Here is a 15,927-nt window from a genome sequence, read left to right as displayed (position 1 = left end):
TGTGTACATAGGCTTGAATATGCATGTGTGTGTATTTCCCAAGATATCCTGTTTGTGGAATGATGAAATCTGTTATTATGGCAAATTGAGGGAAAGGAGAAGCAGGATAGAAAGATGAAACAAAATGTGGAGAAAGAAATCCCCAATTTCAGGCTCCCCTCGCTGCTCCGAGCCAGCGGAGATACACTGGGCCCACAGCACGCCGACATTTGGGAGAAAATAGGCCTGCTTTCTTTTATAAGATATCTATTTTATATTATATTTTCTGAACACACAACAGTTAGAGAGTGTTGGAAGACAAGGAGGAACCACACTGTGCAGGAGATGTGTTCCTACCAGGGTAGTGGTTGTTGTCCAGGTCATGGCCCCCTCTCAGGGTGAACCCGTACCCGGGCAGACCCCCGGCCGCGGGCGCCGCCGCTCGCAGCTCCTGGCTCAGGGCCAGGCCCCGGGCAGCCACATCTCTGCGGCCGTTGAAGATCAGGACACGGCCACCGCGGTCGTCCCCGCCGAACGGACAACCCACCGCCACGTCTGAGGGCACACACACACCTCGTGGTTTACACATCAGTCAGGGGTAAGGGCCCCTCTTAGGGAGAGGGAGGGAGAGAAGGAGGGAGCGAGTGGGAGAGAGGGAGGGAGGGCAAACAGAGGGAGAGAGAGAAAGTAGGAGAGAGGGAGAGAGGAGAGATAGAGTGGGAGAGAGGGAGGGAGGGGAAACAGGATGATAGAGTGGGAGAGAGGGAGAGGGAGAGAGAGATTGAAAGATTGGGAGAGGGAGAGAGAGGGAGGAGGGGAAACAGAGGATGGAGAGAGTGGGAGAGAGGGAGAGATGGAGAGAGTGGGAGAGGGAGAGAGAGGGGGGAGGGGAAACAGGGAGATATGGAGATAGCGAGAGGGAGAGGCAGCGAAGAAAGGAGGAACAGAGATGGAGAGGGATGGAGAGAGAGAGAGGGAGGGGTGTAGGGAAAGAGATGAAAGAAGAGTTGTTAAAAGGACTGGGCCTTCTACTTTTCTCTATGGGACTCTTCGTCTGGTCATATCTCTCGTTAACTTTTTGTTTAGTTTGTGTCATTCCTTGCCTTTCACTCAGGTTTTCCCCTCTCACTCTTTTTCCGTTCTTTTTTTCCTCTCTCCCTCCATTTCTGCTGAAGTCATTGACCTGGTTTGCAGGGCTGTGTGTGGACGGCTTAATTTCCCCCCATGACAGGAAGTGGCATGAAGGGTCAAAGGTAAGAGGTCAGACCTACAGCCAAGACGTCTCGGAGGGGAACACCGTCACACAAGCACACGTATGTCTTTTGAAGAATATAAGTGGAAATTTTAGTTAGCGAGCGGACCATGTGATGAACTCGAGTCAGCGCTGGAAATGTCTGCACACCTCTAGACATCCTGTTTGTCCTCCAGACCCTCTCGCTCTTGACTGCAGCCCAAACAACTGGCTGCACATAAAACTGATTATGGGTTGGAGAGGATAAATGCAACCATGTGTGAATGCAAGTGAACTGTATATATACCAGGGTTGTGTGTGTGTGTGTGTGTTTGTGTGTTTTTGTGTTTGGATGTGAATTCAAGCCTGTGCGGTTGTAAGTGTGTTCATGCTTGTGAGATGGTAGGTGTGTTTGGAATCATATATTTAACGTTTATGTGCTTGCGTGTTTGTACCTGTATGTATACAAAGAAGAATCACAATGAATGAAATGCTGTGTCTTCCGAATGTCTCAGCTGAAGGGCTTTACTTAACACAACATGCGACCAAGCGGCTCCAGAGACACTTGATGTGCCCGGGGAACACCCACTGGGAGTTCTAATGGACGCCACTCCCAGATACAATGCAGACACTGACACCCAGCACATCCTGCTGACACAAATGCCGCAACTTTGTGACGGCATAAAATCTGACCAAACCACATGGATGACATGGACTTAAGTTCTCAGGCCCAACTCTTCTATCTCTGGGAAATAACTGTCATTGAACATAACTATCACTGAGCTGTTGGAAACGCTTTTCTCAAGAGGGTGGATATGAGGAGAAAAAATTGTCTCTTATTATAGGAAGGAGATGGGGTTCGGTCTTGGATTAAGCACTGACATGGGTACTATTGTGTTCACACAAACATGTGAACAAACAAACAAACAAACAAACAAACAAACAAACAAACAAACAAACAAACACACACACACACACACACACACACACACACACACACACACACACACACACACACACACACACACACACACACACACACACACACACACACACACACACGTCAGGCACTTAACATTTGAGGCAACTGTTACCCTTGCTCATAGTCCCTGTGTAGCTTATAAACATGCATAACAGATGCAGTGCTCTTCATCCGTAACACCTCTACATGTTATTTAACCCCTCCCCCCTCTGTCTCTGTCTGTGATTGATAGACCAGGTCTGACAGAGATCTAGTATTGATACACTTAATACTATTGATTCAGTGGTTAAGTGTCCTCAACTCCCTAAGGCGTTTGTGAGCCAGCGCTGGCCAGATGTGCACACATGCTGTGTGTGCGTGTGTGTGTGTGTGCGTGCGTGTCTCTGTCTGTGTGTGTGTGTGTGTGTGTGTGTGTCTGTTTGTGAGTGTGTGTGTTTGTGTGTGTGTGTGTGTGTGTGTGTGTGTGTATGTGTGTGTATATGTGTGTCTGTGTGTGCCTGTGTTAACCTCTCTTCGTTAAAATCAATGCAAAGCTAAAATGAACAGGGAGAAGAGGAATGAACTCTGGGCTACAGGACAGAAACATCCAGATGATTATATCACGGGACACATCTGGACGGTTAAAAATAACTCACACCCACATCGTAATCACCACACACATAAAGGAACTTCCTGGTAGTTCATGATGACTCAATGTGCTTTAGGCTCTGTACCTTTGATAGGATGTCCTCAGACCAAAGGAAACACAGACAGTCTGTCCTGTCACAAACACCAGCCCACAGAGGGGAGAGGAGATGCCACCACAGGCAATATGTGCACAGACACACACAGAGGATGGATGAGGAAGATAGAGACGTCAACACTCACACATGTCCTGCTTATCGCTCATATCTCATTAGAACTAACACATCCATCCTCCCACTCTGCTCTCCATCGGGCTGCACACACTCTGCTCAACATGAGGACTCTGACTCCGCTGTGGTCCTTTAGCATTGACTTTGTACACCTGCCCCCCTTCCTGAGTCTTGTCTTTCTGGGTAAATTTCTTCCTTTCCTCTGGTCACATTTTGATTGTTTGTTGGTTATTCATTTAACCGCTTTATTTATTTATTTTCATACATTCATTCTTTCTTTCTTTTGTTATTATTATTTATTTTTCTATCTCCCCAATGTCTCTGTCTCTCTCTATCTCTCGCCCTGTCTCTGTCTTTTTTGACCTGTCTCTCTCTCTCGCCCATGTCTCTGTCTCTCTCTATCTCTCGCCCTGTCTCTGTCTCTCTCGCCCTGTCTCTCTCTCTCGCCCATGTCTCTCTCTCTCGCTCGCCCTGTCTCTATCTCTCGCCCTGTCTCTGTCTCTCTCTCGCCCTGTCTCTCTCTCTGCCCCATGTCTCTGTCTCTCTCTCTATCTCTCACCCTGTCTCTGTCTCTCTCGCCCTGTCTCTATCTCTCGCCCTGTCTCTGTCTCTCTCTCGCCCTGTCTCTCTCTCTGCCCCATGTCTCTGTCTCTCTCTCTATCTCTCACCCTGTCTCTGTCTCTCTCGCCCTGTCTCTATCTCTCGCCCTGTCTCTGTCTCTCTCTCGCCCTGTCTCTCTCTCTGCCCCATGTCTCTGTCTCTCTCTCTCTCTCTCGCCATGTCTCTGTCTCTCACTCGCCCTGTCTCTCTCTCTGCCCCATGTCTCTGTCTCTCTCTCTCTCTCTCTCGCCATGTCTCTCTCTCTCCCCCATGTCTCTGCCTCTCTCTCTCCCTCTCTCCTCACCATTGAACCCGTCCTGGTTGATGTCTCCCAGCGTTGCGATGGCGGTGCCGAAGCGTCCGAAGGTGTAGGTCCCTGTGATGGGGATGGGCTGGGAGAAGGTGAGTGGGGCCAGCTGGAGGTACAGGTACACGCGGCCCACCTCCCGGGGCTTGCTCTCCATCTCTCTCTCCATGTAGAGCGGCGCGCCAACCAGCACGTCGTCCATCCTGAAGACACGCACACTTAAGCTCCCTTTGTGTGTGTGTGTGTATGAGTGTATGAATAGTACATATGTGTTTCAGTGTTTACAGTGGACAGACACACAGACAAACAGACAGGCAGCAGGCAGTCAGACTCCTCACCCGTCCCCGTTCAGGTCGGCTACAGCCACAGAGTAGCCAAAGTAGGAGGCCATCTATGGAGCAGAGCAGATATTAACACCACATCACTTCAATATCCCAAAGTTATTGGACCAAAAAACAAAAGGGGGTCTCAATCCAAATATCATCATGACCACATTTTATCACCCACTTGCGAAGTCAATGGTCCCTACCCTGTAGACGGAAACCAGCGGCCGTGGGCTAGCGTGCTCATTTTATATCTGATAAGTTAATCTCCAAGGTCCCTGAACTATGTGGTCTTAACGAGACACAGCGAGGTGTTTACCTGCTCTCCGCTGAAGTTCTGGATGAAGGTCAAATTGGTTGAGTTGATCATTGCCACCCTGAAACAAACAAGTGGTGTCATTTGGGAGAGCACTGGCAGCCCCTCTCACACACACACACGAACACACACACACACACACACACACGCACACGCACACAAACACACGCACGCACACACACACACACACAACACACACACACACACACACACACACACACACACACACACACACACACACACACGCACACAAACACACACACACACACACACACACATACACACACACTCGGCACAGCGTGACAAACAGACATGTGAAAAATGTGGAAAAAAAAAGTGAAAACGCATGAAAAAGCCAGGGTTTGGCAAGGTGGGTTATTCTTCCCTTTAGCCCCAGCCCCCCCCCCCGCCCGGCCCAGTCCCTGCAATGTCACTCTCCATCATTACTATTACCCCCTCATCATCCCCCACAGCCCCACGGCCCCCGGACCATCCCCTACACCCTCCAAGCCCTGCTCACTGGGAGAGATGGGGGGCTGAGAATTCCTTCATAAGACCTAAAATAACAACCACATGGAGACTGCCAGGGGCATGCTGCGTGCGTGCACACACACACACACACACACACACACACACACACACATATACAAAGAAACATTCTCTCTCTCTTTTTCTCTTTCTCTCTCTCTCACACACACTCAGACCCACACACAGTCCAAGGTTCTTAATGTGAGTAACTACATTTGAACATGCAACCATGCACACAAGATACAACACAAAACCCACTCACTGTCCCAAACACAGTGGGGTTCTCAGGCCCATACGGACACACAAACTCAATCAGATAACACAGATGTAACGTAGGATTTAAAACGCACATAGCCATTTCAAACATGTACATCCCTGGTGAAGGGACAGTTCAATTACATCAGACAAGACAAGACAAACACACACAGGTCAACAGCGACACAAATTCAGGTGACCTCACCGCGCCTACTGTCTGGCTGAGCAGACAACCTGAGGGAGACCACAGGGGAGAGGGATCTGATCCAGGCTGAAAGACGCACGGCCATAGAACCTCAAGCAGCTTACCCTGCTAACACAACCTCCCCATGACTATGAAACACGCACGCACGCACGCACGCACGCACGCACGCACGCACGCACGCACGCACGCACGCACGCACGCACGCACGCACGCACGCACGCACGCACGCACGCACGCACGCAACGCACGCACGCACGCACGCACGCACGCACGCACGCACGCACGCACGCACGCACGCACGCACGCAACGCACGCACGCACGCACGCACGCACGCACGCACGCACGCACGCACGCACGCACGCACGCACGCACGCACGCACGCACGCACGCACGCACGCACGCACGCACGCACGGCACGACACGCACGCACGCACGCACGCACGCACGCAGCGCACGCACGGCACGCTACGCACGACACACACGCACACACACACACACACACACACACACACCACAACACCACCACACACACACACACACACACACACACACAGAGGCCCTCAAATGCCTCCAAGTACAGGAAAGACAATGAAGACATCAGCCTCCATCGTCATCGTGCTGCTGCTCTCGGTTGTGTAAGTTTGGGGTCAAGGGTCGTGTGTGTGCAGAGGTGTGAGCAGGGTGAGGAGTGGTCACCCCTCTCCACATGCAGCGGAAACCATGTGTCATTAGGGAGTGCTGACCCAGCCGGGCCGGGGGACACGTTCCCATAGGAGCACTCTAACACCACTCCCTGTGTGGGTCTGTGTGTATGTACTCACATAGCCAAAGTTCTGAGCCCCTCTGGGAACCCCGGCAATCAGCTCTGTTAAAGAAAGCACAAAAAAATAACAATACAAGTTCATAGTGTTATGACTCAGAGAGGGAAGGAGAAAGATAGAGCAGTAGAGAGTGATATAGGGTGATAGAGAGAGAACGAGATAGAGAAGTAGAGAGAGAGAGAGAGAGAGAGAGAGAGAGAGGAGAGAGAGAGAGAGAGAGAGAGAGAGAGAGAGAGGAGAGAGAGAAAGAGAGATAGAGAGAGACAGAGCAGTAGACAGAGATATTTAGAGCAATGTGAGAGCGTGAAAATATAGAGCAAAATAGAGAGCTACAAACCAGTAGAGATACATATTAGTACAGAGAGAGAGAGAGAGCAGTTGAGATATAGAGCAGTATAGAGAGCTATAAAGCAGTAGAGAAGGAAAGGCAGTGAGAAGTGTAGTGACTGAGGCCACCCTGGCAGAACAGAAGGGAACATACTCAATGAGATTCTGACATGGGGAAGGTAATGTTGGTCTATGGTAATGTGGGTCTATGTGTGTGAGTGTGTGGAGTTGTGGTGCTGTGTGTTCTGTTGCTAGTGTGTGTGTATATAAATCTGTCATTTTCAGTTTCCAAGCTAACCAATTAAAACCTTTCATTAGTTTGTGTGTGTCTGTGTGTGTGTGTGTGTGTGTGTGTGTGTGTGTGTGTGTGTGTGTGTGTGTGTGTGTGTGTGTGTGTGTGTGTGTGTGTGTGTGTGTGTGTGTGTGTGTGTGTGTGTGTGTGTGTCTATACTCTTTGTGTGCGTACTGATTGATGGAACGCTGGAGGTGTGGACATGTGGGGTGATATGTAGGATCCACACAGACCCCCCCATCCTTCAGCATTTCCCAAAGCTCTGATGGTCCAGTGGATCCATAAAGCACCATTTTCCTACTCTCTCTCTACTTCAAACTCACCCAGTTACAAGCAGTCTTCCTTCTCAAGAGGCTATGGGAAACATGACCACAAGCAAGTCCACACCACAACACTCAATACCAACAGCAGCATGTGCAACCTCACAGTCCACCCCCCCCCCCTCTCTCTCTCTCTCACTCTATATCTCTGCACTGAGGCTGTCTAACACCCTGATCTGGCATCATAAGGCTGGGATCCAGAGGCTTGGACATAAAGGCAGAACTGTGGCTCCCAAGCCAGGATGGGAGGGTGAAGAGACAGGGTTATCTCTGATTGGCCATGTTGGAGGACATTTATGGTGTGAGTCTCACGAAAAACGTGCTTTATATTACTCTACAAGTAGGCTGTATTGAAGCAGGGGGGTATATAATGATGGTATTTTAAGATGTTAATGTATAAAGATGATGATGATCACTATATTTGTCCTCATCAAGGATGCTTGATTTTAATGTATTTTCTTTGTTGTCTTGTGAATTATTTTGACCAATGCCAGCTCAGTTTGTGGCTACTGACTATACGCTTCACTGCTGTTTCAGCAGGAACAACAAATTGTGCACACATTAAAGATCAAATGTGTAATAATCTGTGGCCTAGTATATGTGCAGACCCTGAGGTAAGACAGAGGGCCTGGTAGACTAAGCCTTCAGAGAGGGCGGGGCACAGAGTGGCTGAATCTCTGATCTCCCTAATCAGTGGCGATGGAGGAGAGGAAATGCCTTTATCAGTAGTTCCTGAAGACCAGTCCCCTCTGAGACAGCTGTGATTACTGGAGCTGGTGAGCCAGGCCCAGACCCTGACCATGTCACATAAACACACACACACGCACAGACACACACACACACACACACACACACACACACACCACACACACACACACACACACACACACACACACACACACCACAACACACACACACACACACACACACACACACACACTGCCGTCTCACTGCCTATCGAACATCAAACCCATGTTACGTGACCAACTTACTATTTAAATTCAGGCCTTTAGCCAAGGTTTTTTTTCAAAACAACATACAGTCGTTGTGGTTCAGATTGGTTCTCATTTAAAAAGGCCTGCATTTAGACTGCAGACATTGGAGTTCAAACCCACAACCTTTCGGGTAGGAGTCAAACTCCCATAACCACGTTCCTGCAACGTCCAGTGGGCCTAGCGCACTCAGATCACAGGTGATCTAGGGAGCTTCTTGTGTGGTTATGTGACCGTTTGATATCTATTGAGATGAGGCCTCTCCCGGGCCTGCGGAAACCCAAAGTGCTGCACCCCTGGTTCTTATCCATTCCTCTGATCACACATGGAAGCAGTGAATGGAGGTTGGTGGGGGTGCATGTTGTGTGCCGAGGTGGGTGGTGTTTGTGAGGCAGTAGGGTGTTGGATGATGAGTGGCTGTGATTTATTCTGCTGTTTCCCTCACCTTGCTCCGAGTCCCCTGTGAACTCTCCCACGGCCACAGAGTAACCTAAAGAGCATTGACATGTTGCATTATTATTAACCACATACATAGACTGTATTTATAATGCGCTTTTATATGAATATAGAAGTATATGAGTATAGAACAGGGCTGTGGCTAGTGTGTGTGTACCAAGGTAGCTGTCGTCGTGTGTGTCTGCAGCAGCACTGGTGTGTTTCTCTCCTGGAACTCGTCTCAGCACCGCCTTCAGCGAGTAACCATTCAGTATCTCAGCAATCCCTGCTGTCATCACCTGACCTGCGCACACATTCACGCCCACACGCACACACACGCCCACACACACAAACACACACACACACACACACACACACACACACACACACACACACACACACCACACACACACACACACACACACACACACACACACACACACAGGCACGCAAACGGACGCACACAGGAAAGAGGTAACAAGGTTAATCTGCAAACAGCCTAAAGCAGCAACATCACCAGGATAGCAGTAAAAAACACACCGAATGCCCCTGAAGGCTGGACTTTTCAATACCCTGTTTGGGGTGTGTATGGATTATGTGCATGCAGACACGCATGCACGCACATTCGCACACAAACACCACTTCCCATTCCTTTCCTCTATGGTTAAGAAAAGGTCAAACAAACAGAGGACTTTTTCTACGACGGCCCTCAGCCAGTCATCAATCCTCCAAAATGTGTGGACGTGTGTGTGCACTGACAGGGGGAGAAGTCTGCCCTCGTAACCCACTGGCCTTCCTACTCCCCCACTCTTAGCCTCTCTCTCCTTCTTTACCCCTCACTCTCCCCTCTCTCTCCTTCTTTACCCCTTACTCTCCCCTCTCTCTCCTTCTTTACCCCTTACTCTCCCCTCTCTCTCCTTCTTTACCCTCACTCTCCTTCTTTACCCCTCACTCTCCTTCTTTGCCCTCACTCTCCCCTCTCTCCTTCTTTACCCCTTACTCTCCCCTCTCTCTCCTTCTTTACCCCTCACTCTCCTTCTTTGCCCCTCACTCTCCCCTCTCTCTCCTTCTTTACCCCTCACTCTCCTCCCCTCTCTCTCCCTCCTTCTTTACCCCTCACTCTCCCCTCTCTCTCCTTCTTTACCCCTCACTCTCCCCTCTCCCTCCTTCTTTACCCCTCTATCTCCCCTCTCTCTCATTCTTTACCCCTCACTCTCCCCCTCTCCCTCCTTCTTTACCCCTCTATCTCCCCTCTCTCTCATTCTTTACCCCTCACTCTCTTTCCTTCTTTAGAGCACTCACTGCGCTTTCTCGTTTCTCTTTCTCCCCTCTCTATCCCTCTCTCTTCCCCTTCCTCTCTCTCTCCTTCTTTACCCCTCTCTTTCCTCTCTCTCTCCTTCTATACCCCTCTTTCTCTCTCATTCTTTACCCCTCACTCTCCCCTCTCTCTCATTCTTTACTCCTCTTTTTCCTCTCTCTCTCATTCTTTTACCCCTAACTCTCTTTCCTTCTTTACAGCTCTCACTGCACTCTCTACTGTCTTTCCCCCCTCTTGCACTCTCTCGTTGCTCTTTCTCCCCTCTCTATCCCCTCCCTCCCTTCCCCTCCCTCTCACTCTCTTGTTCTTTCCCACTCTACATTTCTCCCCCTCTCTTCTCCCCACTTGCTGTCTCTCATGCCGTCTCTCATGCAGCCTCAATCTGGTGTTTGTTTTAAAGGAACAAATCTTCATATCCGTCTCATTTTAAATGTCCTATGCAATTTATGAGACATCATGCTAAGAACCGTAACAAATGGGCCCCTGTAGTGAACCAGCTGTATTAGATGCTGCATTACGTTTACATTGATATATTTATTGATATATCTGTGGAGGCTCTCGCCATAATGAGAGCGAGTCCAAAGGCTGAGCATAACAGCTGAATATTAAGAGTCCTTAAAGTCTAGGCTGAGTGCTTTATTAACATTTGGAGGAAAAAGCAGGCTGGCAGACAGTGTCCAGAGAGACACAGAGACAGAGAGAGAGAGACACACACACACACACACACACACACACACACACACACACACACACACACACACACACACACACACACACACACACACACACACACACACACCACACACACACAAACACACACACACACACACACACACACAAACAGATCCAGAGAGAGTGAGAGTGAAAAGAGAGACAGCGAGAGAGAGACACACACACAAACAAACTGATGCAGTCCAAAGAGTCCATTAGACGTGGCGCCCGGTAAAAGCACGCTGCTTAGTTAAATATGTACAAAATCAAGATGTATATTGAATAACAATGGCATATTTAAAAGACTTGGCATATGTGTAGATCATGTGAATTATAAAGAGAAATACTTTTGTCCATTTTTTGACCCTCTTTGGTTCTCATCTCCCTTTCTACTGGGATTCTTCCTGACCTCTTGTAAATCACCAACCCTCCCTCCATGCGTCTCTCTTCCTTCCCTCTCTCCTCTCGTTCTCTTAAACAGACGACGGGCGGTGGGTCGTCAGAGCAGAGGTTAAGATGAAGGCTACAGTCTGAGGCAGGGTCCTTGTGCAACCGATCAGTTACCGTCCCCCCCCGGCCCAGTGCCTCACCCAACGTACCAGGATTCTGTTACTGCCAAATCAGTCAAAGTGATGAGAGATCAGCCAGGCTGGGCTGGATAATCACCCGTTTCACCACACAGATGCACACATACACACAACACAAGCACGCACTCACAAACCAACGCACACACGTGTCTCTCACACCTGGGCTTTAGGGAGTAGCTGTCCAGCTGTGTCCACACTCATTAAGGGACCTCATCCCTCTGCTTTGTCTAGCTGAGGCCCAAAGAACTGACCTCAGCGACTGTACGTCTCATCTACCACAGAATCCCTCTCTCTCTCTCCACCTCTCACCACTTCAGTCACTCCCCTTCATACTCTCTCACTCTCATTTATCCTCCATTAAGTGTTCATCTGTCTATCTATCTGCCATTATTGAAAGTATGCATAGTACATTTTGTATGGTGAGTGTAGTATTTCATATCCTGCAATGTGCCCGTTCATCAATTCAAACTGACCTCTATTAGCTCTTTGCAACAGGTTTTTACTATGAACTCCTTGAAAACTGTTTATATTTCCCTCCAGCCTCATCTCTCCAATCTTTATGTTCATCTCCACACCTTTCTCATCTGCTCTTCATGGTCAATCCTTAACAACCTTTCGCTCGCTCTGTCTTTCTCTTCTCTTTCTCTCTCTCTGTCCCCCTCGATTGATCACTTTCTCTGCACTGTGGGGAGTTTGTCCATTCCACTCCAGTCCATTGCTATCTGATCATATCAATATAATGCCCAAACATCCACTTCCTGTGCCAGAATGATGATGGAACATAAACAGGGGACATTGGGGGGTGAGTAATACTCCATGCACAGGCAGATCTAACTAATAAAGAATATGAAGTTACAACATTTAGGTGTGCACACTTCATAGTTCTGTGAGCATTCATGTGTACGTGTGTGTGTGTGTGTGTGTGTGTGTGTGTGTGTGTGTGTGTGTGTGTGTGTGTGTGTGTCTGTGTGTGTGTGTGTGTGTGTGTGTGTGTGTGTGTGTGTGTGTGTGTGTGTGTGTGTGTCTGTGTCTGTGTCTGTGTGTGTGTGTGTGTGTGTGTGTGTGTGTGTGTGTGTGTGTGTGTGTGTGTGTGTGTGTGTGTGTTTGTGTGTGTGTGTACTAGAAGGGTATGCTTCCTGGCATTCTCTTCTCTGAAGACTCCTCTAAAGCAGTTCATATATGCAGGGAGAACAATGCGGTTTCAGTTACCTTGCCAATAGAAGCTTCCAGGCCCACCAACCACCAGTCGTCCTTCCTGGTAGAGTTAAGTGAGTCACAAGACATACATTTGTAAAGATTATGTCCATTTATTAACTGTGTGTGTGTGTGTGTGTGTGTGTGTGTGTGTGTGTGTGTGTGTGTGTGTGTGTGTGTGTGTGTGTGTGTGTGTGTGTTTTTATGGTGGCTTTCATAGCTAGAGTTGAAATCCTGTTGAGCATGACAACTTCCTGTACAACAGGGTTAAGTTAAAGCATACGCTGGAGGTCTCAAACTGAGAGCTTTGGGTGAGAGAGAGAGAGATAGCAAGAGAGAGAGAGAGAGAGAGAGGGAGAGAGAGAGAGAGAGAGAGAGAGAGAGAGAGAGAGAGAGAGAGAGAGAGAGAGAGAGAGAGAGAGAGAAATAGCTAGAGACAGAGAGAGAGAGAGAGAGAGAGAGGGAGCAGGAGACAGAGACAGAGATGATGTATTTGTTCTCTATTATTTTCCTATGGTGAGGTCACATAAGGATGCTTGGGGGAGTCTCCTAAAGTGACAAATCTGGTCACAATGCGCCCTGTCTGTAAATCTCTAAATGGGAGCCTGATGTTGACGTTGTTTCAGCATGTCAACAATACTTAATGGAACAATGTAGTGTGCCATTTGTTTCTATGAACAACCTTACTGTACTTGCAGCGATATATAGCGTCTGCTAAATGCCCTAAATGTAAATGTAAATGTCAAACATTTATAAGATAGACAGTGATATTTGCGCTGTTGACAATATCCTTTAGCTCTAGGCTGTGCTGAGGTGCCGGCATGAAGGTGTGTGGTGGCGTGTGGCGATAGAGACGCGTGGTCGTTACCTTTGTGAAGTCCACACTAAAGCCCGCCTGACAGAAGCCCTGGCCCTCCGGGTCTGGGTCATCTGAGAAAACACAAAGCAAGCATGTCAATGCAGAACAACACACACAAACAACCATACACACACAATCCCTACCCCCATCCTGCTTTCATTAAATGCTTTCCAGTACCTGTTCCTCTATAGATCCCTATTTCTCTTACACACACACACACAAATGTGCAGGCAAGAGCACACAAACACACACGCACGCAAGCACGCACGCACGCACGCACGCACGCACGCACGCACGCACGCACGCACACACACACACACACACACACACACAGACACAGACAGAAGAAAAAAATAGTCTGATTTTCAGATTTCTCGGAAAAAAAGTATTTGAAAGTGTACAATTTCAAATGAGAAATATAATATTAGCATGAATAAAATAAATAATGTGAATCTCCAACCAAACCTCCTGCAGTGTTATTCACCATGACGGTCCAACTACCAAACTCAGATTTACTTATGAAGACAGCCCAAGAAATTGCTTGGGGGACAACCTGGGGTGAGGCTAAACTACTCGTTACTACACACATGCACTTATGCAACAAACCGCTTTGTGTTTGAGTACTTGATTAGTAAAGTAATTCAGTCTCTTTGGTCATAAATTCACTGTAGGAAAGCAAAACAAAAGCTGCTAGAGAGAAGGCCCCACATACACCTATATAAATTCATTTATAGTAGCACCATCTGTGATCAAAAGTATTTCCCTCTCGAGAACCATTGAACGATTTTACAACCTAATCTTTATTGGCGCTTGGTTGGTCTACATTGGCATACGAGCTGAAATCCGTATAAGCACAAATGGCCTGAGAATGAATACGATTTAACCTGACTTGTATGTACATGCATACACCAATGTGTATGTGTGCGCACACATACACATTGTAGTGTATGTAGTGTACAGTAATGGGTGTCTGTGATGTATGTTTCAATTTGAATGCATGTGTGGATGTGCATGACCCCGTGACCCTGAGGACTGAAGTTCATGAGTCTGAGATTTAGCGACGGGTTAGGGGCGAGCGTTTGATCTGCTGCTCACGATAAGCTGCCTGATAACCTCCAGGACTCTGGTGGCTCCTGTCTCTGAACATTAGGGGGACTGGGATCAGGAGAATAGAGAGGGTATGACTGGAGACATGGGCGGGGCCGGGAGGTAGGGGGAGAGAGAGGGGCGGGAGAGAGAGGGAGAGAGAGAGAGAGCGAGAGAGAGAGAGAGCGAGAGGGGTGAGAGAGAGGGAGGGAGAGAGAGGGAGAGTTGGAGAGAGAAAAAAGGGATGGAGGGAGAGAGAGAGGGGGGCAGTGAGAGTGAGAGAGAAAGAGGGAGAGATAGGGCGACAGAGAGGGGAGAAAGAGAAGTGGAGAGAGAGCAAGAGGGAGAAAGAAGGAGCGAGAGAGGGATGATAAAAGAGAAACAAAGAGAGAACATAGATGGAGCTAAAGGGGAAAAATAAAACCGAAAATGAATGCATTTCCTTTGATCTGCCGTTGGATCTCCTCTCAGTCACTCTCTCCAGATCATAAAGCTTTGCTTAAAAACATCATAAATGCCACAAAATGCATTGAAACGATTCAACTGACAGGAGGGAGAGAGAGGGGAGAAGGAGGAAGAGAGAAAGAGAGCAGACAGACAACATAGAGGGGAAGGGATAGGCTAGGTCGAGTGGCCTAGCCTATCTCCTGACTCCCTCGGGGTGGCGAGGGAGTCAGGAGATGGAGGAGGGTGACTCACTGGTCCTGCAGGGTGAGTACTCTGCGTAGGCGCTGAAGTTCTGCACGGCCACGTAGCACGTCCCCACGGGGTCCCTCTCCCCACTCAGCTTCACCGTCCGCCAGTGGTACAGAGGAGCACAGGCCTGAGGGACAACGGGATACCACACATCAGAGAATGAGACAGTGCAGCTAGAGACAGGAACTTAAGGAATTTCCATATCACATACCGTTGGTGCAGATAAGGCTTCGCTAAAGACACAAGATGCTTTCTCTAACCATCGTGTCTTTTTTTTCCCTTGCAAAACTAACAAAACTGACTTTAGATCAAATCAGTTCTAGAGTTTAATTAAGTTAAGGTACGAGCTGTGTTGTGGGATCATCCAGTCACTCACCACTACTTTGCCTTTGTGTGTTCTGACCGACGCACCGAACCACTGGTGAGACTTGAACTCAAGAGGCTCCCTGCTGCCGTTCACCTTAATCATCCTGTTATCTGGACAGATACACAGGGTTAATAGAACTATAGAGCTATATATATAAAAAGATAGATAGATGGATAGATACATAGGGTCAATAGACAGACAGACAGACAGACAGACAGACAGACAGACAGACAGACAGACAGACAGACAGACAGACAGACAGACAGACAGACAGACAGACAGACAGACAGACAGACAGACAGACAGACAGACAGACAGACAGACAGACAGACAGACAGACA

At 48.5% G+C, this 15,927-nt stretch overlaps 1 protein-coding gene across 1 annotated transcript in view; it reads right to left on the bottom strand.

Annotated features, from left to right (window-relative positions):
- LOC130392523 (integrin alpha-8-like) overlaps window positions 1-15,690 on the bottom strand; it is a 55,734-nt gene extending 40,044 nt beyond the window's left edge. Inside the window, exons 1-11 of the mRNA XM_056603061.1 lie at window positions 15,596-15,690; window positions 15,223-15,346; window positions 13,447-13,508; window positions 12,594-12,639; window positions 8,947-9,072; window positions 8,779-8,823; window positions 6,403-6,446; window positions 4,596-4,652; window positions 4,292-4,344; window positions 3,951-4,156; window positions 337-534 (exon numbers count right to left, since the gene is read on the bottom strand). Of these exons, the coding sequence (XP_056459036.1) occupies window positions 337-534; window positions 3,951-4,156; window positions 4,292-4,344; window positions 4,596-4,652; window positions 6,403-6,446; window positions 8,779-8,823; window positions 8,947-9,072; window positions 12,594-12,639; window positions 13,447-13,508; window positions 15,223-15,346; window positions 15,596-15,688 (1,054 nt within the window). The 5' untranslated portion in view covers window positions 15,689-15,690. The remainder of the gene's footprint in view (window positions 1-336; window positions 535-3,950; window positions 4,157-4,291; window positions 4,345-4,595; window positions 4,653-6,402; window positions 6,447-8,778; window positions 8,824-8,946; window positions 9,073-12,593; window positions 12,640-13,446; window positions 13,509-15,222; window positions 15,347-15,595) is intronic.
- Between the last annotated feature and the right edge of the window lie 237 nt (window positions 15,691-15,927).

The sequence above is a fragment of the Gadus chalcogrammus genome, chromosome 11 (assembly GCF_026213295.1).
Source record: "Gadus chalcogrammus isolate NIFS_2021 chromosome 11, NIFS_Gcha_1.0, whole genome shotgun sequence".
Lineage (NCBI taxonomy): Eukaryota > Metazoa > Chordata > Actinopteri > Gadiformes > Gadidae > Gadus > Gadus chalcogrammus.
The sequence above is the reverse complement of the archived record's forward strand: the minus strand, read 5'-3'. Positions and strand labels throughout refer to the sequence as shown.